General features: G+C 39.3%; 2 protein-coding genes across 2 annotated transcripts in view; one reads left to right on the top strand and one right to left on the bottom strand.

The window, feature by feature from the left end:
• tmem91 (transmembrane protein 91) overlaps positions 1–12,490 on the top strand; it is a 16,377-nt gene extending 3,887 nt beyond the window's left edge. Inside the window, exons 2-4 of the mRNA XM_063492360.1 lie at positions 3,112–4,716; positions 8,295–8,441; positions 10,224–12,490. Of these exons, the coding sequence (XP_063348430.1) occupies positions 4,282–4,716; positions 8,295–8,441; positions 10,224–10,379 (738 nt within the window). The 5' untranslated portion in view covers positions 3,112–4,281 and the 3' untranslated portion in view covers positions 10,380–12,490. The remainder of the gene's footprint in view (positions 1–3,111; positions 4,717–8,294; positions 8,442–10,223) is intronic.
• Positions 12,491–12,596: 106 nt separating this feature from the next.
• On the bottom strand, positions 12,597–19,542 carry exosc5 (exosome component 5). The gene is made up of 6 exons (XM_063492362.1): positions 19,392–19,542; positions 15,977–16,090; positions 15,635–15,756; positions 15,378–15,518; positions 13,796–13,885; positions 12,597–12,786 (listed from the first exon to the last, which is right to left on the bottom strand). The coding sequence occupies exons 1-6, from the start codon at positions 19,525–19,527 to the stop codon at positions 12,691–12,693; spliced, it is 699 nt and encodes a 232-aa protein (XP_063348432.1). The 5' UTR covers positions 19,528–19,542; the 3' UTR covers positions 12,597–12,690.
• Between the last annotated feature and the right edge of the window lie 1,605 nt (positions 19,543–21,147).

The following is a 21,147-nucleotide window of genomic DNA, read 5'->3' as shown; positions in this document are numbered from 1 at the left end:
AGGCAATATTTCACTTTAGTTGCATATTTCGATGTCTTAAGAACAAGCTGTCTTTTCATGTAGTAAGTGGAAATGCTACTCAAAGAGACAAGTTTTAAGTTTAGTACAGTGGCTTTGCCAAAAGTATTGGCTGGATTATAAAAATGGAACAGAGTCAGATCAAAGAAAAGGAAGAGGGATATGGAGGGAGCTGAGAAGATGCGTGCTTGTATATGTGTATGACAAAACACCAGACTAAAAGGACAGAGATAGGGAGAGAGAGAAGAGGATCTCTTGTAAAAGTGGTGCCGGTGATATACAGCAGCGTCCTTGCAACCTTCCTTCTACCTGACTGGATGTTTTATGAGCGTTGCAGAATCAGACAAGGAGGCAGGCTTATAATACAGCTGACAGAAGTCTTTTTATGGTGGATGGGCAGAGGTGGAGGAGGGAGGGAGAGGGTGTAATAAAGCTGAGTGCATCTCTCCTGGAATGAAGCTGCAGCAATTGGGAGGGGGCAGAAGGGAGAGGGGAGGCTGGTGAAGTGCTACAAATATTAGTGTTACATGAGCGTGTTTGCAAAATGCACCATATGTCCAGATGTGTGCGTATGTGTTAGGAGAGGAAGGCAGTTTGCACAGAGCTTTTGCTGACGTCACTCTGTTGAACAATCACTCAGCCTCCATAAGGCAAGCAGAAAATGGAGCCCTCAGCATACGCCAGCCCAAAGACACCCAATTAATCCATTTTTTTCCCCCTGTGTGGTGCGGTGAAGCGTGCAGTGAGTCACAGAAATGATCTCGAGCCTGTGAAGTACTATACCGTGCAGAATGAATACTTACTGATGAGATATTATGTTGTTTGTTGAAATGACACTTTGTTATTCTGCCGGGAATGAAAAGACTCTTAACGCACAATAAAAATACTTTTTTTTTTCATCGCTTCCTGCTTGTCACCTGACAGTAGCAAATCTTGACCATTCAATTATGATTGATTAATTTGAGATATTCTTACTTTAGAAAATGCAAAGTCAGTTTTACATGAGCTTAATTTCTTCATTTCAGACAACTAAACTAACAGTTTACATATTACATATTAACTGATGATGATGTAGGGATATCAGATCATGCATTGCAGTCCATTGGATAAAGATCTCCAATGTTGCTAAAATGTGTGAACAGTTGAAAAATTTCCGAATTGCTTCTATTTAATCCAATTTCTCTTGGAGAAAAACAAGCTTACTTTCAGCCAAGGAATGTGACAGCTCTGAGCTTGTGATTTCCCACAAAATATAGTCAGCAGTAACTTAAAATATATGTTATTATATGTTATTTAAACCTGATTAACTGCTTGCTAATGCAAATATATAATCAGCCTGTCACATGGAAGCAGCTCAGTGCATTTAAGCATGTAATCACTTTCAAGAGTTCAAGTGTTATTGCCAAAGTTCAAACTGAGAATCAGAACAAGTGACATGAATGTGGCATGGTTGCTGGTTTCAGACGGCTGGTCTGATTGTTTCCAAAACTGCTAATCTAATGTGATTTTCCCATACAACTTCCTCAGTTTACAGATAATGATCCAAAAGAATGCCCAGTGAGCAGCAGTTCTCAGGGTGACAATACCTTGTTTATGCCAGGGGTCAGAGGAGAATGGCCAGATGGCTTCAAGCTGGTGGTGATGGTGTAATGGTGTGGGATACATTTTCTTTGACCATTTTGTGCCCATAGTACCAACTGAACGTTGTTTTAATGGCACAACCTACCTGAGTTGTTGCTGACCATGTCCATCCCTTTATGCCTACATATGCGTACCCATCTTCTGCTGGCTGCTTCCAGTAGGATAAAGTCCCATAGCACAAAATATCATCATCTCAAACCAACTCACTGGTTTCTTGAACATGACAATAACCTCACTGAACTCAAATGGCCTCTTCCCTGGGGGCTCCAGTTATCAGATCTCATTGCGATAGAGCACGTTTGGCATGTGGTAAAAAGGGAGATTCCCTTCATGGACGTGCAGCTTACAGATCTGCATCAGCAACTGTTTGATGTTATCATCTCAATACTGACTAAAATCTCTGATATTATTTCCAAAAAAAATAAAAAATAAAAATATTTCCAGCACCTTGTGACTTTATGCCAAGAAGATTTAAGACAGTTCTGAAGGCAAAGGTGGCTCTGCCCAGTAATAGCAACTGAATGTAAGACACAGATAGAAAATGGGGAGTAATAAACAATCATTTCTCTGGAAATAGATGTTGAGATGGTGGAGATTTCAAAAGCATGCAACGACATGTTAAAGAGGAATACTGGAAAGTTTGCAGTTTAAATAGACCAACATATTGGGACATGTTGTGTGTGAATGACGCAACACAGCTTGAGTTGTCTACCTGAACAAGCGCATAGGCTTTGTTACATCATTATCCACACTGCTACATGTTGGTGAATTCACAGTTTTTACATTGTGTAGCTGTATCAAAATACATAAATACAGTGAAAACAGCTGTGCCCCTCCATCAACAACAGTTGAAACTGTCTAACTGATGTTTATATATTTATAATATTGACTAAATCTTTGGAAAAGTACTGGAAAGTTACCAGCTCAGGCTCCACAATGGGGCAGAATGGAGCAGAAAAGAAGTACTTTCACTCCTCGCTATTTTACTCACAATTTAACCATAAGGAATTTTTAGCTTTTTGGACTGAGATTTTATATATGGCTGAAACTGGTATAAAACTCTGGTTCATGTAAGAGTAAAAATCCTATAAGAAAGACAACATTTCCTCAGCCATACCTGCTACAATTCATAAAAATACGGATATATACACAATATAAAAAATCCCTATGTAACCACCAGAAAGACTCCTCTTTTTTTTCACTAAGTGCATAAGGGAAAGGTTCATTTTCATAGGAAACCTTTCAAATCATGCTAATCCTCTGCTCTACTGGGAGCTTATTAAGTAAATCGATTGATATATAATAAGAGTGCAGCTTTTTTTCTGTATGAAGTTATCTGCGTGCATGTGAATCAGGAGTTTAAGTAGCTTGAGCTCACAACCCTCGCAAACTAAATATGACTAAAAGTGGAGAGTATAAATATTTTGTGTGACCTTGTTCTTCTCTTAACAGACATCAACGTCCTCACTGGCGATCTGGATAGAGAGATTCCTCGTCCTCATCTATCCTGAATGAAACCCTCTTAAGGTGGATGCTAAGCATTAAAATTGCATGTCCCAGTGGAGAGCTGCCATACCAAGTAGCCAACCCGCAGCAATAAATCAACACTAGAGGACTTTTATTTCTTCATTATCGCTTCCTGCAGCAACAACAAAGGAACAGGCATGTTCACAGGCCCGTTGACCTGCGGATGTGCGCCATAGGATTCTATTTTTGGAGCCTCATTGCTTTTACAGATTAACTGCCCTCAAATATGGCCCCAATCCGTTTGTTGCTCCACTAGTTTGACTGCTGCCGGAGGTTGTGTATATTCATGCTTCAGAACGCCCCACTGTGTGACAGTTTAGTCATCTGAAGGGGCACTACTTCTTTTTGAAAGCAGTTTGAGTCCACTTTTTTCACACTCTTGCAGAGGAACAAACACTTTGCTGTATGTAATGACAGCTGGAAAGACTTAAGTTATTCTTGTCAACTCCTAACTAATTGCCCTCTTTCATTGTGTAACTGAGGAAAGATTGACATCTGAAGCTTTTACGCCATTGCCAAGTCAGTGTGCTTAGATTAGTGCTTCATATTTTATTGAAAGAGTTTTTCAATCACACTGAATTTCCATTGCACGTTGTTTTTATTAAACTGTCTAGGACTAATCGAGATCTTTCATCGTCAGATTTGAGATTTTCATAGTGCGTGAAAGCAAAAGTAGCTACCATTAGCAAATACGAACTGACACGGTCATGTGAAATGGAAGACACAGGCCAAAGCCTGAACCATCAAGTCCTTAAAGAATTGTTTGTGACATGTGAAGAGAGGACATTTTTGAATTATCCAACGTCACTCCAGCTGAACATTTCACAGGACAAAGCTACCACTGCTTGTTTCACTCTGACATAAATCTGGCATGCTTTGTTGGCCCCAGGGCCAAGCCCTATAACAAGAGAAAAATTAAAGAATAGGATTAAAGATGGATTATCACTGAAATACTAAAGCCAGCAAAGCAGCTGCCTTTGCATACCGTAAGCCCATTGGACTCTCTTCAGGGAGAAGCTCTGCAGACCGATTTGTAGATTGCATTTGGTTGTTGATGTAGTCACCTATTGGGTGGCTGGTATTAAAAAGGAAAGGATGGAGAATCTAGACGAGCTGGAGCACCCTCTTCTGGGAGAAAGTGCCAATAACAACTGGGGACCAGGGCCGGGGCTGGGACCTGGAACTGGACAGGCTCCAGGTGGACTGTTCAAGGGAATCTTGGTTAAGTGTGAGGAGGACAGGGCCTACCCTCCATTAACATGGAGGGGCTATTGTGGACATCCCCCTGAGCTTCAGCAACAGCAACTACTGGATCCTTGCTCCTTACCACGCACACTGGAGTCCTTTTACCCAGCAGCCCCCATTTGGGGCCATACAGATGCCCTGCTCAACAAAGACTACTTGGAGACCACGTTTGTGGACATTCGGCCAGGTTCAACACTGGAGAGGAAGCTGCTGGCTGAGACGCAAGACTTCCACAGTGCATCCTACAGCATGGACGATGAGGATGACCTGCTCCCTGATTCTGATGTAAGCAGTGTTGGGCAAGTTACTTTGAAAAAGTAATTAATTATAGTTACTAGTTACTTCTTCAAAAAAGTAACTGAGTTAGTAACTGAGTTACAAGATTCTATAAGTAATTAATTACTTGAAAAGTAACTATTGCGTTACTTAAAAAAAAATGTTTAACCCTTTGGTGTCCAGGGTATAAATGGCCATTTTAACCACTTTTGATTTTACCTCTAGATTTCACCTTTAAAAACTATTTACTTTGCCTTGTTTAGTATCATCCTTTTCAGCACAACCTCACGTGTCTGAATTTACAGTTATCTTTTCATTTTGACATACTGTATTAACACAATTGCTCTAAAATCAGACAAAAAACATAAAATCCGAGTAGAAAAAGTGATATTTTTTACTGTAACAACCACAAACATGTTTATTGAATCATATTTCATAACTTTAAATGCAAATATAAATTGTCAATTTTAAAATCATACACACAAGTTTTGCAAACAACAAAGTTATTTGCATCCATTTACCTTTTACCTTTTTTTATAACCATTTCAAACTATTTACAGAACAATCAGCTGTTCTGCATTCAATAAGATGCCACACAAATTATTTGTGCCACTCCAAATATTTCTGTCCACTATAAAGGAGAACATCACAGCCTGATACCTGCAGGTCTGACAGCAGCAGGTGTATCACTGCTCCTGTTTTCTACCTGGAGACAGCAGTCGCCTCATTGTTCTGACACACAACACAAAACTATCCACAACACTACACACTAACTACACAAGACAACACATTAACTACACACTCCAAACACGCTAAATGTCACAAATCTCTCACATCTCAAAACTCTCTCTCTCTCTCTCTCTCTCTCTCTCTCTCGCCCTCACTCCTAAAACTTCCCCCTCTCCCTAAACAACCAAATGTCATGTTGCCATATCATTTTTGATTGGTCGGCATGGTGCATTTTTCCACCAACACGAAAGGGCAGTTTTTTGTTTTGTTTTTGTTTTTTTCTTTGTCATAAGCAGAGAGTGCTTGCTGGCGCTGTCCTTAGACAGTAAACGTGACGAAACGATTGAGGAAAAAACGCTGCGTATATCTTGTTTATCATGACTCTGGTTTTACGTGGCCTATCAACACAATTTAAAAACTGGTATATATCACCTTGTTGCTTTGTCATCTTGAAGTGGTCATGTGATTGGCTTAGCACGACTACTTTATTCTTCTTCAGTCAAACAGCTGCTTAAAGCTGCTGCTTAAAGCTGTAGCGCCCAGATTACTTACAGCTACTTCCGTGGAACTGATATAAAATGCGGTAAGCTAAAGACAGCTTCAACCGCCTGTTTGTTGAAAGATAGTAACGCGACCGGACCGCATTTTCTTGTTAGTAACGGTAACGGCGTTGTAACGATATAAATGGTAACTAGTTAGATTACTCGTTACTGAAAAAGTAACGCCATTACTTGTAACGCCGTTATTCCCATCACTGGATGTAAGACACTTAAAAATGTCTTCTCTTTCTTCTTTTGTACTGACAACAGAGCTTGTGCAACCGTACAAAAAATAAAAGCAGGTCAACAGATTTTCCTGCTATTGTTCAAACAGAGGATTCTGGAATATTTAGATAGGTCTGAAATTAAGTATTAGTTTCTCAATTAGTCCTTTGTTTGTCTGTTAAGTTTCAAAAGTAACAAACCTGAAAGTTTGCATGTAGATGCCCATATTAGTTTTATCAAATCATTCTCATCCTCACCTCAACCAGATCCTCTTCATTCCTGAAAAGAGCTCCAGAAAAAGCAATGGAGCCTCATACTGTCAGTGCAGGTTCTGGAAACCAAAGAGGAACTTAAAATAGACATGTGAGCAAAGCAGCAATTGAATGCTTACTGTCAAAAAGCCAGATTACATAAAGCTGCTCTCCTGCTGCATAACAGGTAATGACACCATAGTGCTGATAGAGGATGCCAGTTCTATTTCATAGACCACTGAGCAAAGCCCATCATGAAGTAAAATATAAATTAGCTACGAGATGCCAACAGCAGTCAACAAAATAATACATACTCTAAATGTCACCAATAAATAATGTTAGTGTTTGTACTGTTTAGTCTCACATCAAGGTCAAGTAAAAGCTTTCTAAATAACTAGAACTAAAAGGCTAAGGGATGTTTAATGATTATTACTTTGATTAAGAACGCAAGTAAAAACACAAATACACAGTAGCACTACACACCGTTAAAATCGACAGCAGCTGGCCGCCACAAAGTTTAGGTAAGAGTTTGTTCCCCAAGGACAAAAGGAGAGCTTGTGTAAAATATTTTTTTAAGCTCATTCTGAATGCTGGCAGTAGTGCAGTGATGCAGAGTCCTGGGCCTGTGGGAATAAAACCTTGCAGTGACCTCAAATTTGCACAAGACAACATCTTCTACTTTGCTTCACTTCAGATTTTTTATAAAAGAACTTAAACTGACACATGAAACTCACTCATTGCTCCATGATCAACATTATAGACAAATAAGTGTCCCATCCTGATTGATTTTACATGTGAGCACAGGCTATAACTGACTTTTGCTTAAATTGATTTCCCTGCTTCTCATCAACACAAAAAGGATTTTATGTCTATAAAAATACTTCCCAACTATAGAAAGATTTTGTTTTTTTGACCAATAGAACAGGCATAATAGAAATAGCCCTGTGATCCAATCTTTAAATTAATTATCTTGTTTAGACACTTTATGTCTATGTTTGCTGCTGGTTTACAGAACAGTTACTAAAATATAACAAAAGCCTTTTTTGGAATTGTACAACTATTTCTTACACAAAGTAAAATAACCAAAGTGGTATGACAGGGTCATTGTGAGAGAGCAAGTCAGACTCAATATGCAGCTGTTTCAAAAAAGATGCATGAGTCATAAAGTGCCCCGCGGTCAGCAGAGCTAGTGCATATCCAAACTAACCCCATTCAATCACATTATCTTTCAGACACTAGCAAAGTTTTTAGCTGTTGTGGATGACTTGAATATAAGAGAAACAGCATGTTTCACTTAATGTTGGAGTAGATGATCTTTGTATGTTTAAGACAACAAGAGGTATCTTTGTTAGCTGGACACAAAGAGGTAGATTACAGAAATGACAAAAAAGCAAGGTTGCTTTTTACTTATGCACCTGTGCACTGGCACCTTGATGAAATAAACTGAAGGAAGTTGACAGGGCTGCAGCAGTACTGATCCATGAAATGGATCTTCAGAAATATATATTCCTCTCTAGAAACAGAGTCTCAGTTTTTATCTTAACCCACAAAATTTATTGAGATTTTGAAACAAACTTCTTTGAGTCAAAATGTTTTTTTATTCACTTGACACACTGTCCTTGCACAGTACCTTACATTTGAAAAGTTTCAGTGTAATTTTCAGTTGCTGGAAAATGAAATTAATGTAATACCTACTGCATTGTTGTGAAGGCAGAAATCTCACAGACAAATATCTGAAAATGTGCCCAAACAAAAACAAATCTCCCTAAAAGTATTTCTTTATAATGTATGTTATCGCTTTCTATCCTGAACTCAACCTAAACGCACTCTGTTTGAATCCCAGGACTCATCCATCGATGATTTTAGTGATACAGACAGTGAGAACAACTTCCCTCTGATGATCCCTCAGGACTACCTGGGTCTGGCCTTTTTCTCCATGCTCTGCTGCTTCTGGCCCCTGGGCATCGCTGCCTTCTATCTTTCACAGAAGGTATACGAACACACACACACACACACGCTCAGTCCTGAGCAGACAAGATACAACTTGGCTCTATCGTTCACAGCTGAGGGTGAATTTTTAGCCTCTGCAGTATGTGTGGACGATCAACGAGTCCAGTTCTTTAGTGTTGTGCAAGTGAAGGATTTATGGAGGAGAGCTGTGACAAGGAGATTACACCTGGGTTTGCAGAATCACACTTCTGAAATAGTACAAAGCTGAGAACTTTAGATAAAACACTTAGATCACATCCGAATCACAGTTGTCTATAATATGGTCTCTGTTGGTATCATAACTCAGATTTCTTCACATTGATTTCTTGAAGACATAAGCTTGAAAAAACCACTGACCTCTGTTCTTATGTATCTTTTTCATTATGTGTTGCTTAATTTAATGGGCATGCATATGTTAGTATTGTGACAAGATATATTTACAACCTTTGCATCAAGCAATACATAGAGCCATGACAAAACTAAGAAGAAGAAATAATAGTATTCCTGTACTGGGGTTTTGTCTATAAATCAATATTTACATAAATATTTCATTGCAGCGCATAAAAACTGCTCGCTGGAGCTCACTGGTTTAAACAACATGCTAAGGGGCAGATACTGTGTTTTGCCTACATTTATTGAATAATAAAGTCACTCTTTCTACTATATGTATAATGCCTGCCTTTCAATATGCATATATCCAGTCCAGATGTATAGGGAAGAAATCTAACAGGATACCACTTTAAAAATGAATAAACTTAAAGTTAATATAACTACAAATGAGCTGTTCTAAGCAAACATACACAATTTATTCATACACAACTTTGTCCTTTAAGTGTTCAGCATCTGCACACCACATATTTAATGACAATTTAATTAACATATACAAAATGTAAACAGAAAATAAATCAAAAGGACTCATTGTTGTGCATATCACTTTAATTTTGCTGTTATTGATTGATGTTATTGATGTGATGCTTGATGTATAATGATGCAATTGTTTTTGCAGAATCAGAGTTACTAAATCTGGTCTGAAGTTCAGAGAATTAGAGTAGAAGTAGAACATAGCATAATGTGGAAATATTTAAAGTACTGTGTGTTATTAAAGCTCTTAAGTAAATGTACAAGGCTGTCTTTCTACTCGTCCTATCCATGCGCTCATCTGGCCAACACCTCTGGCCTCTCACCACAGAAGAAAAAGGATAAAATTATTAAATCTGATTATTCAGAAGTCAGATGACTGGTCACCCAAAAGTCAGAATTGATAGAAAAAAAGAACTTATCAGCCACAATTACCAATGGTAGTATTAAAATACCCCTTACACAAATATCTCTAGACTCCCTTCTTTTATAAAGGCATCCTTCCAGCAGTGCAGGGGAGAAAGAAATCCCATTAACACTTTTGCAAAGCTAACTGGCAGCATGCTGCAAAGGCCTTTTGATCAGATCAATGGCCTTCGTTAAGGTTTAATTAGAGTCATAACAAGAAACCTCAAGGTGATAGATTTCCAATATTGTTGAGTGCTGCCTAAAACAGGGGTCAGAGTCAAAGGCAAGGACTAGAGGGAGAGAGGAAGGAAGGAAGGAGGAGAAAATGATGAATGAGCTGCAATCGCTGGGTGTGATTTGGAGATGGAACATAATATGGGCTTAGCGTGAGATTGGAATGAGTGGAAGAGGAAAGTGTAGGCCAGGGAGGACATTGACAAATGATGATAAATGCTGTTCTCTCCTATTTTTTTCACTCTAATCTTTATCTCAGTGTCTCGTCTCCTCTTTTACTCAGACCAACAAGGCATCGGCTCAGGGGGATTTTCAGGGGGCCAACGCAGCGTCTCGCCAGGCTCTCTGGCTCTCGGTGCTCTCCATCGTGTTTGGAATCATAACGTACATCTGTGCCATCGCTGCGTTGATTTCTTACCTGTCCGCAAAACCACCATAAAAGCAACTCTTTCAAACGGACATGCATACAAAAGACTGACCTCTCACATATTTCATGAAGATCAACACATGCCAACATATCACCGTTAAATGTCAAATAATCACAGTGTTTGTCTGTCGCCTTGTCTGAAGTCACGTTTCATCTACACCAAGCTGAAAAGCTGCGAGGTGGGACACTGAAAACAGAAGCTGGGAGCTGGTGTGTCGTTTATAATCGCTTTGGGATTATAAAAAGAAAAATCAGCTCAAAGGATGTTCTGAGCACATGAAGAAAAATCATTGAAAAAGCAGTCTGTTACTTGTTTAGTGATTTGAAGACTTAAGTTACCTTCTGTTAAATCTGTGCTGTAGTTGTCATCATATGTGAAGCATTACTGAAGTAAAAAAAAAAAAGAAAGAAGAAAAACAGAAATTCACATCTTTCCACAGCACTGTAGATATCAGCATTACAAACAATGGATGAATAATAAGAAGCAGTGGGGATATGTGTCATTGTCTGCCTGGGAGGAGCTAAGTGGAGGGCAGTATACGATTAGATGGAGTCTGCAGATTTATGAGAGGTCACAGCAAGGACGTGGCAGCAGATAAATCCCGATGGACTTCACTGTGGGAGGGCCTGAGCCAGCACTGTCACTTGAGGGGTGAAAGCTGGCGATGATGTTTTAAAACATACGATGAGCCAGAAGCAATAGTCCTTTGGAGAGCCCAGAGTTCCTTGCTGATGGGAGGCACCCCGAGGGAAATGCTGCACGTGAACATCGATAAGCTCATCCTGGTTTCACACTGCTTCAGTCACTGTTTACTGACAGAAAGGACTGCCTCTGCTTTGTTTATACCAAGCTGAATCATTATCTTCATGTTGAAATACACAAAACACTAAATAACTAACGCACAGAGTGTAGTTGCTGGTATAAGAAAATACGTTCACGACTTTTAAAATTAAATGCAAAACTCGGAGGTAGAAAATGGACTCAAGATATAGACATTAAATGTTATCCTCTATATATACACAGGGTTAAGAAATCATAACATATACAGCAGAGGAAAGAGCTGGAAAAAGTGCCAAAAATATAGAAGAAACTCTGAGGATGATCCTTTTATCAGCTATTCCATTATTAGAAGCAGCCAGGCTGTTCACACCATGCTCCTTAAATATAGATTCTGCTATTTTCTCCACCAGAAATAGAACTGACATCTTCAGGAGCTTGCTTCTTGCAGTATGACTGACTTAAAAAAAAAAAAAGTCTACTCAAAACTTCTGTTCAAAAACACACAAATGCTTTTATTAAATGGGCCAAGAAAAGTTGGAAAAATTGTGATGCATGTGTCAATAACATCCCAGGTTTGGTCATAAGAAAACCCTGCATGGTGAGCTTGTTGGTTTCCTGCTGCAAACTTTGTTTCCTTCAATTGGACCAACATTGTTGCAAAATTGACTGGATTGACTGGAAAAAGCTCTGAGCCCTTAACTACATAGTAAATGGGGGGGTATCCAAGTAAATATAAAGAAATGACTAAGGTGAAAGCTGACATTTTCTATTTAGATAAATAGTTTTATAGAGCACACAGCTCAAGTACATATAAAATACTATGTTTGCTGCAATCCCAGTGTTGTTTCAAAGCTGATAATAGATCACTTTTAACAGATTTTAGTAGACAAACCTCTGGTATCTCCGTGTCTTGCCCTTGTCAGCTCTCTCATTGTCGATGCGCTGTGATTCAGCTGTACACTGACAATCCTGAACTACCGTCTGTCTCCACTGTACTTTCATTTTAATAGAAGAAAAACAAATCACACTTTGTTGTTACAGCTGAGTTACGTCAATTATTGATTTATATGGAGGCATTTCACGTGGATCGCTCCGAACGATGAGGCTGTCGTGCGACAGGCTCTGCTCAGGTTTGTCTTGCTTTGTGTCACTCGTAGGGATAATAAGCGGACACTGAACAAATCGTGTGAGTCAATAAAGTTCAAAGGCTGCAGCAAATGGATTTATTACTACAAAAAATATTCAGGGCTTTTCTTTTCCCCAGGTCACATCCTTGTATTAAATGTATATATTAAAGTGAAAGAAAATCAGCAAATCCCAATAAATGCACTTGTTTGACATTCACCGTTCCTCCTTTCATTTCTGATCTCTCACAAATGTACTCATACAAGCCTCCCCACCATAAAGCACAGCTGTCTACAACTGAACTGAAGAAATTGTAGCCCACAGGGGTTTCTAAATATTTTATTACAACATCAGTGTTTGCATGCATTGTTAAAATAAAAATAAAAAAAGACTAGGCAAAAGAAAGCTCCGTGTTTCTCATAGGCTTTTGGAGTATCGCCGCTTGACAGAGTCTCTGTAGAACTGGAAGATCTTCTCTGATGCTTTCTGACTGACTGCTATGCACTGCTGCAGCTGTGAGAGAAGAAAAACAACAACTGAGGATCAGACAAAATATGAAATGCAACAACAACTGATTTAAGTCACATCAGACCTGAGGCAGATAGGGAGAAAGCAAAAATAAAATAACCGTTTTCCAAAAAGTCACACATGAAGCAGAATCACAAATCTAAACTTAACAATGTTGTAGTGTTTCTTTTTAAATTTTGGCAGGGAGTGTGTTATGTCTTTATTCTGATGGGACAGTAGAGAGCAGACAGGAAAGTAAGGAGAATATGACTCCTCCAGTCTTTTCAGCATACTGGTTCCCTGTAGGTGGGCCATAGTGAACCCCATATTATAGTGTTTCTGGAATAATACTTGTTATTCAGTCAAAAAAAAGGGAATCCCATTAGATTTTTCCATTCAATTCCCTTTTAGTGTCCTTAAAGAGGTCATGTTTCGATCCATGGGATCGTCTCCAGGAAAAAGAAGCAAAAGAGTAGATATTTCTTATAGAGGCAACATTTATTATCATTTCTGTCATCCGCTGATCAAAAGGGAATCCAGGAACCCATGGGACAGTTTCATCTGAGTCCAGTCTTCCTGTTTTATGCAAATTGTCTAACCACATCAGCTGATGATTTATAGCTTGCATTTAGATAAATGCTGTTTTTAGCCTCTTTTAGTCTCCATATAGATAGCTGCATGCAACCAAAGGCTGCTCAACATGATTGATCAATAGCAATATAAAATAAACCGCCTGAAATTTCCAGAAACTATGGTCCTTTCGGGTAACAGGAGAAAAAAAAATACTCCATGATATTGTTATCAAGACTGCAGAAACTCCAAAATGGTTTTTAGGATGTATTCTTGGTTTGGCAACATCTACAAACAGCCTCTACAAGGGATGCCCAGTCTTTCCTCTTTGAAGCACGCTTTAGAGAAGTCTTTTTGTAACTTCAGGCCTTTTTGGCTTGGCATTCACAGTTTTGTTTATTTGAAATGGTGCACACTCTTTTTTTCCTGTCATTAATCCACTGACCTCATGCACTGAAAACGATCCTTTGGTCGACGACATCAAAACGCTGCGTTTTGCGCTGTCGATCGCAAAAGTCATCAAAGCTCGGCTTTCCTTTTGAGAGAGAAAACAAGACACGGGTGCTCCATGAAATTCAGCAAGGAAATTAAGACGATGTCAATCTGTCCCGTTAGGAAGCAAAACCATTACCACTGATACAAATGGAAGTGACAACAGATGCGCTGGAGAGACAACAATAAGATATTCCAAAAAAGGGAATACTTTAGCCGGTGGTGACTATAGATCGCTGTGCTTGCCTTATCGTTCCTGACTGATTTTTCTCTAGTTTTGTTTTTCTTTGTCATTTAACTGAATAACTGAATTCAATTTATTTTTATTTATATAATTTCCTCAACAGTTGCCTCAAGTAGTGCAGTATTCAGGAGAACATCCCAACAATTACATGACAGCGATGTCAAACATATGGGCCAGGGGCCAGAGTTGGCCCAGGAAAGACCCCAATGTGGCCCCCACTGGACAGCACTGGAAAATATGAAAGAAGGTGTAAATGGACTGTTCATAAGTTTTACAGTTTTATCTTCACCGATAAAGACGTACAACATGGCTAATCAAGCTAAACCAAAGTAATTAGGTCAATTTTTCCCAACCTTTTGGAGTCACGCACTTATTTCAGATTAGAAAACCCCCCCCAAAAAAAACCCATATGGCACACAACCTAACAAAAATGTCACAAAAAGCATATTGATAATTTTTCCCCACGAACCAGGTATAGAGGAATTGGCTTGGTTTGTTGCCAGTATGCCTTTTCTGCTTTCTTCTGACTACTACTCGTGCTAGGGCCTTTATCTGGGTCAGAATTTCCTCCAGGACCCAGGTCAGATTGACTACTTTTTCTTTTCAAATATTTATGTATTGCTATTATGGGCTGCATCATCTCACAGCATGACTATTATGTAATTTCTTCTTCATCGTCTTCTGTATTACTGGCAGTTGGCAACCAATTTAATTAGAGCAGGTGATTGTACTGCCCTCTAGTGGAAGAGAATGTAATGGTTCTGCCCATTACTCACGCCGATCGCTTAGAGTACTAATCAGGTGGAACCAGATAATCTTCCACGCACAGCGGTTGGAAACACTGAATAAGGTAATGTGTAATTTTAAACATTTATTTGTTACAATTTAAGCCCTTACAGTTTATTTCTATTTAAGAATCCTATTGAAGAGTCTTTCAGCAACTACAACAGCTTTTCTTTATTATCATTTTATGTAGAAAAACTGAAACGTACTGTTCAAACTGCATTTCTTTTCCTTATATTAAGATATTTCAAGGATTGAACTTCTTGATAGAAAAGAGTTTCACTGGTATGGTCCATCTAATGTCAAAGTGGGATGTATCTGAGCCACAACGTAAAATGAGTTTGACACCCCTGCCCTATGAACAAGCACTTAGCAATGGTGGGATGGAAAAGATCTATATTTTCTGTATCATTTGTTTGAAAAGTTCTCAGGAAATTTGACAAAAGCCACCATCAGAGTGTTTTGGGAAGATTTTTGTCACCCAACATTCTAAAAGTCTTAGATTTACCTTTTCCTGAGCTGCAGTGGGGTCTGTGATGATTTGCCCATCTGTGCTGATGGCACAAGTCACTCCGCAGAAGAGGCAACTCATGGGCAATCCTGCATCCATAAGAGCCATACATGCAGCATTCAAACTGCAAGACAGCAGCTGAGGAACAGGTAAGGAAGAACACTCACAGAAAACATCTCAATTTTAGAGCCCTACTTGCAGATTGGATATAAACCTCAAAGCTTGCAGCAGCACAGAGTTTTACAGAAGGATACTGAACCATCATCATGCAGGACCTGAAGAATGAGAGTGAGCGAGGAGCGTGGATGGAGCGTCAGGAGCAGAGAAGCCTCACAGGTTTCTCGCACACACTGCTCTTGCGATCGTTCCCTTACACCTAGAAAACAAACAAATCTTGGTATAAAAAAATTAATGCGAGCAGAAAGCTCACGTACCCCACCCTGTGGTCAGCTGTGGCATAGCAACTTTTCCACAGCAGAAACCTCAGAGACATTCTTGTAGATATCAGGATGCAAAAGGTCTATTTCACATTAGCTTCCCCAAAATAAAAGAAGCAACGCTGCATAATGAAAATTTTTACCCCTGAAAAAACTCACTTGGCAGCCCCACTTTGGGCTGTACCAACACCTCCAGGGTCGCCCGGTCATAGATCTCCTTGCTGACTTTGACCTCAGCTGGTCCGTACACTCCAGCCATCACACTCGTGTCTCCTTCAGACAAGAAAAAAAAGGAGCATTATTCAATAAATAACACTGGATAATTAATGATGTCTTTCCCCACATAAACAGACATCTAGTAACATCAAATCATTTAAAGCAGTATGACACCCAGTAAATGTGCTCACAGCACATGTATTTTTTTAAAGGGGGGACTTAAGTGCAGACACCCTATTTAGAACAAGCTTTTAATAAGAGAACTAAAGCTGATGTGATACTTCTAAATGTCACAAAGTCTCATCGTGTAAATTTCACATTTATTCTTCCTCTTGCACCACAATATTTTTTTTCACGACACTGAATCAACCCATCCATCCATTTCCGCTTATCATTATCAGCTACCATAGGGCGAGAGGCGGGGTACACTCTGGACAGGGTGCTGTCCAGAAAGTTTGCATATAGACTTCTACCATTAAAATGAACCATTGTTATATTCTTACCTCGCTCTATGTTCCTATTAAATTGTTCCATTGTATAATAATTACAGTCCTTTAACATTTTGGTAAAAAATTACAGTCAGGATCTATATTGCTATCATACCCCAGTGTCCCACTTTCCATGTGATTTATTACTTGAAATGTGTCAGACATCTGACTTTATTATACATCTTATCCACACATCATTACCTTTAACAATACTTTGTCTCAGACATGCACCAACCAATTTGACAGTGCACTGACCATCCCAATGCTTTGCCTTACATTTTATCAGCCGTATTTTTCTAATTCCGTCAGCTCTTTAATGACTAAGACCTTTGCCTGCTCCGGTGTTCCATTTCACTTAATGAACACCTTAAAATCTGTTGTCCAGGTTGACTATATTTTCTTCTGTTCTCTTAATAATCTTGCTTGTCTTGCAATATCTGCATTTTTCTTGATTAGGTGTTCCTTAACATACACATTCGTTCCTTTCAACTTTCTTCCTTGCTTCAGTAACTCTTTCATTTGCTTCCTATTAATAAATCTTATAATAATGGCAGGTTTTTGATTCTTGTTTTTCCTTGGAAGAGCATGGCATCCCTCAATGTCCTTACTATCCATTTCAATGCCTTTACTTTTGAAAAAGCCCATTGCCTGTTCTTCCAGGGAGCGCAACTCTTGCTCAGGCAGCTCCCCTCTCTCTTCTGCTGCTGCCGTGCATATGTCTGGTGCTTGGTTTCCAGACCCGTTACTATCACATCTGTTATTCTCAAATATTGTTCCAACTCTGCCACTCGTCCTTCCAACATGGCAATCGTCTTGTCCTTTTCACTTTGCCTTCTTAATTCTTTAATATCCTCAATTAAGTTGATTATTAATTTTTGTTGTTTTGCAATGGTTGTTATTTCTTCTGACATAAAGTTCAAAGATTTTTTTATGTCCTCCAGTTCCTCCTCATTGACATTACTTCTTTTAGGCGGCATCTTCTCAATACTTGTGCCCCTTTTTTACTGCAGCCCCAATCAATCCTGAGGCTTGCTAACCTGCGCCTGCCTTTTCCTGTAGCTTCACTAGCTCTTGATGGAGCCTGATTGTGGCCTGGTGGCTGATGGTGGAGCCTGGTTGTGGCCTGCTGGGTGATGGTGGAGCCTGGTTGTGGCCTGCTGGGTGATGGTGGATCTTGGTTGTGGCCTGCTGGGTGATGGTGGAGCCTGGTTGTGGCCTGCTGGCTGATGGTGGAGCCTGGTTGTGGCCTGCTGGGTGATGGTGGAGCCTGGTTGTGGCCTGCTGGGTGATGGTGGAGCCTGGTTGTGGCCTGCTGGGTGATGGTGGAGCCTGGTTGTGGCCTGCTGGGTGATGGTGGAGCCTGGTTGTGGCCTGCTGGCTGATGGTGGAGCCTGGCTGTGGCCTGCTGGCTGATGGTGGACTTACTAATTTTACCTTTACATTTCACCTTTAAAAACTATTTGCATTGTCCTGTTTCGTATAATTCCTTTCAGCACAATCTCACATGTCTGAATTTACAGTTATTTTTTAACCCCACCTCCCACATCCCCAACGAAATCTGAGCATATAGCAATATAAATTGTAGATTTTAAAAATACCTCCACAAATCTCGCAAACAATAAAGCTACATGCAACCTAAAAATGTAGCCAATGCCTCAGACGTTTTTGTACAACTACTAAAACTATAATTACAGACAGATGTCACAATAAGATGCCACACAAATTATTTGTGCCACTCCAAAAGGAAGTATCTGTACACGACAAGAAAGAGGATCACATCAGACTTGAAACCTCCAGGTCTAACAACAGGAGGCGTATCACTGTTTTTCACCTGGAGACAGCGTTTACGCTGCAATCTGCCTTTAGTGGCTTTTGGCAGCAACTGTGACAATCACTAGTGTTCTCATTGTTTTGACACATAAAAACAAAACAAAGAACTGCACAACACACTAACTATACATTAACTACACACTCCAAACACGCCAAATGTCACAAACCTCTCACATCCAATGACTGTGGAATTGCTCACATCTCACAGTTGATCTCTCTCTCTCTCTCTCTCTCTCGTCGCCTTGCCATATCATTTTTTGATTGGTCAACATGGTACATTTTTCCACCAATAGGAAAGTGGTGGCTTGTTTTTTCGGGCTGTCATTAGAAAATCCAGTTTTTACCTTTTCTTGGTATATAGTTTGAACTTTCAACACAAATAAAAATGTAATGGAGACTCAGTAGGAATGCATCTTGTTGCTATGTCATCTTAAATTGGTCATGTGATTTGGAAGCCTCAGAGGGTTAATAAGAAGTTCAACAATAAACCACCTGTGTTGAAATCTGAAATGCCCATGTTGTTGATTCAAAATGTGCACAGTAGATCCGCCCCTGGAGGGAGGTTAACACTATGCAATAAATATATTTATTTTATTAATTAGTTGTAGCTAGACTCAAAGTTAATGCTACCTTATTTTAATAAACAACATTGTCATATGCAAAAGTAAGCTGGCACATGCCACCCCATACCACCCACGCCAGCATAAAAGATGCGCCCCTGATTCTCATTATTATATTATTTTGACAAATAGTTCAATATATCTTACATTACATTTGCACAAGCACATCGAAGCATGTTAAAACCCCGAGATAAAAATATGTATAAATAAGATTACCAGTTTTTGAGAAATGGTAAGTATTATGCCTGATTAACAACACCGCCCCCAGCATATTTTACTTATATTCTTACTCATAAAGGTAAAGAAATTCATGTCAGTAACTGAAGTGGCATGTTAACTTCCCTAACCTTTCTCCGTCCTTTACGTCCAGTTTAGAGGCAAATAAACGCCCAGATAAATGGTTTCTAAAATTAGTGTTACCTTGGACGAAAGAAGCAGAGCCATCAGGTCGAGACAGCAAGCTCTGTTCACAACCAAACTCTCTCAAAGAAACAGTCAGAGATCCGCAGACCTCCATCGTGGAGAAAGCAGGTTTGTCGCAGGCGGATGGCGTCATCTGTTTTCCCTCTAGTTTAGGCTCCTTACTGATGACATCAGAATGAGAAAGAAATGTTGTCTCTAATAGATAGTTAATTCACAAGAAATGTGGATCTGTAATATATTTCTATGGCAACGAAGAAGAAATAATATTTTTCATCATAATTCACGTTTTCCTGACGCAATCTGAAGCCCTATTTTGCGTTAATATGGTTAATGTGTTTTGAAAGTACCGGAAGTGCAGCATCTGTATATTATTGTAGTTAATCACAATGACCGCTAGAGGGCAGACAGCAGCCGCATTTAAACACAACGGGTTCAACCTTTTATTTTCTCCCCTTATTGGTCATAACCACCCACCAGAATTTTATTTACATCAGTTTATTTACTCCTTTTCACAGGTGATCTTTCACTGGCATGGTCTGAATTGCAACCACCATGTTGCAGTCTCCGCTACTACCACTGGATGGCGATAAACACTCGTGGCTGCAAAAATTGGTTTATCTGCCGTCTGTATTTACATCATCAGTTAGCTGTGAACTGAAACGACGACATTTTTAGATTTTGACAAGTAGTTAAAATACTTTATTTTAATATGTCAACGGCTATACCTGCGATATTACTTGGTTTATCATCGGAACTGGAAGTAACAATATTCTTTATTTTGCCACTGCTTTTACTATTAATGCAGTACCGCAATGTGACCACAAGATGTCAGCAGAGTAGGATTTAATTTTTTGTAGGGTTGAAAGGACGTAGAAATCGTTGTTTTATGACTGAATTTAAGGACAGCTGTCCGACTTTATTCATCGGTTCTTCCGTACTGCTTACGGCTCTCTCCTCCCTGGCTGTGTCTCTCTCTTTTTCTTTCTTTCCTGTGGCATAGTTGCCCCGTGTCTCTATAACTTTAATACCAGTTATCGTCAGACTTATAGGTATACCTGACATCTCAGGTAGAGTTCGTTTAGAGGAGCGCTGTTTTATTACAAACTGTTTCATGTGTGTTACAACTGATCTGTATGTGCAAAAGACAAATGCGTAAATGCCGACGCAAAGCATTTTTTTTTTACTTTTACTTCTTTCTGTAAGATGTATTACATATCATATTGTAATAACTGTCAAATTTTGTTAATGTGACTGCGTTGGTGTGTCTGAATCTTAAAATAGGCAGTATTGATTTTGATAAGTTAAAATCGCCCAAAAAGTCCACAGAAAAACGACCAAGGCACGTCGTTACGCATAATGACAGTATTTTAATTAACAGGTCAGCATCACACAATGGACTTTCATCAGGTTAATTCCCCGATGGGGGGGGGGGGGACTTCATTCATAAAACTGACACTCTGCCTTCCTGGGAATCCCACGCATTTTCATTTATTTATTATTATTGTTATTCTAACACAAAAGAGTGTTAAATCTCGAAAGCTTTAATCAATCATTTCTTCAACTTATGAAATACGTAAAAAGTGACAACTAAATTTCTTCCCGTTAAACTATCTGTGCATGTTTTAAATCCTCACCTGCGGAGGAAAGGGTGAAGGAGCGTAGTTACATCCGGCAGAACTACACCTACAGATTAAATGCTACGTAGCATTTCTTGCTTCACATTTTGGGTTTTATTTTGAAGGCCTGAGCGGAT

This window comes from Pelmatolapia mariae, linkage group LG14, assembly GCF_036321145.2.
Source record: "Pelmatolapia mariae isolate MD_Pm_ZW linkage group LG14, Pm_UMD_F_2, whole genome shotgun sequence".
In the NCBI taxonomy this organism is placed as follows: domain Eukaryota; kingdom Metazoa; phylum Chordata; class Actinopteri; order Cichliformes; family Cichlidae; genus Pelmatolapia; species Pelmatolapia mariae.
This window is presented reverse-complemented; position numbering and strand designations above follow the sequence as displayed.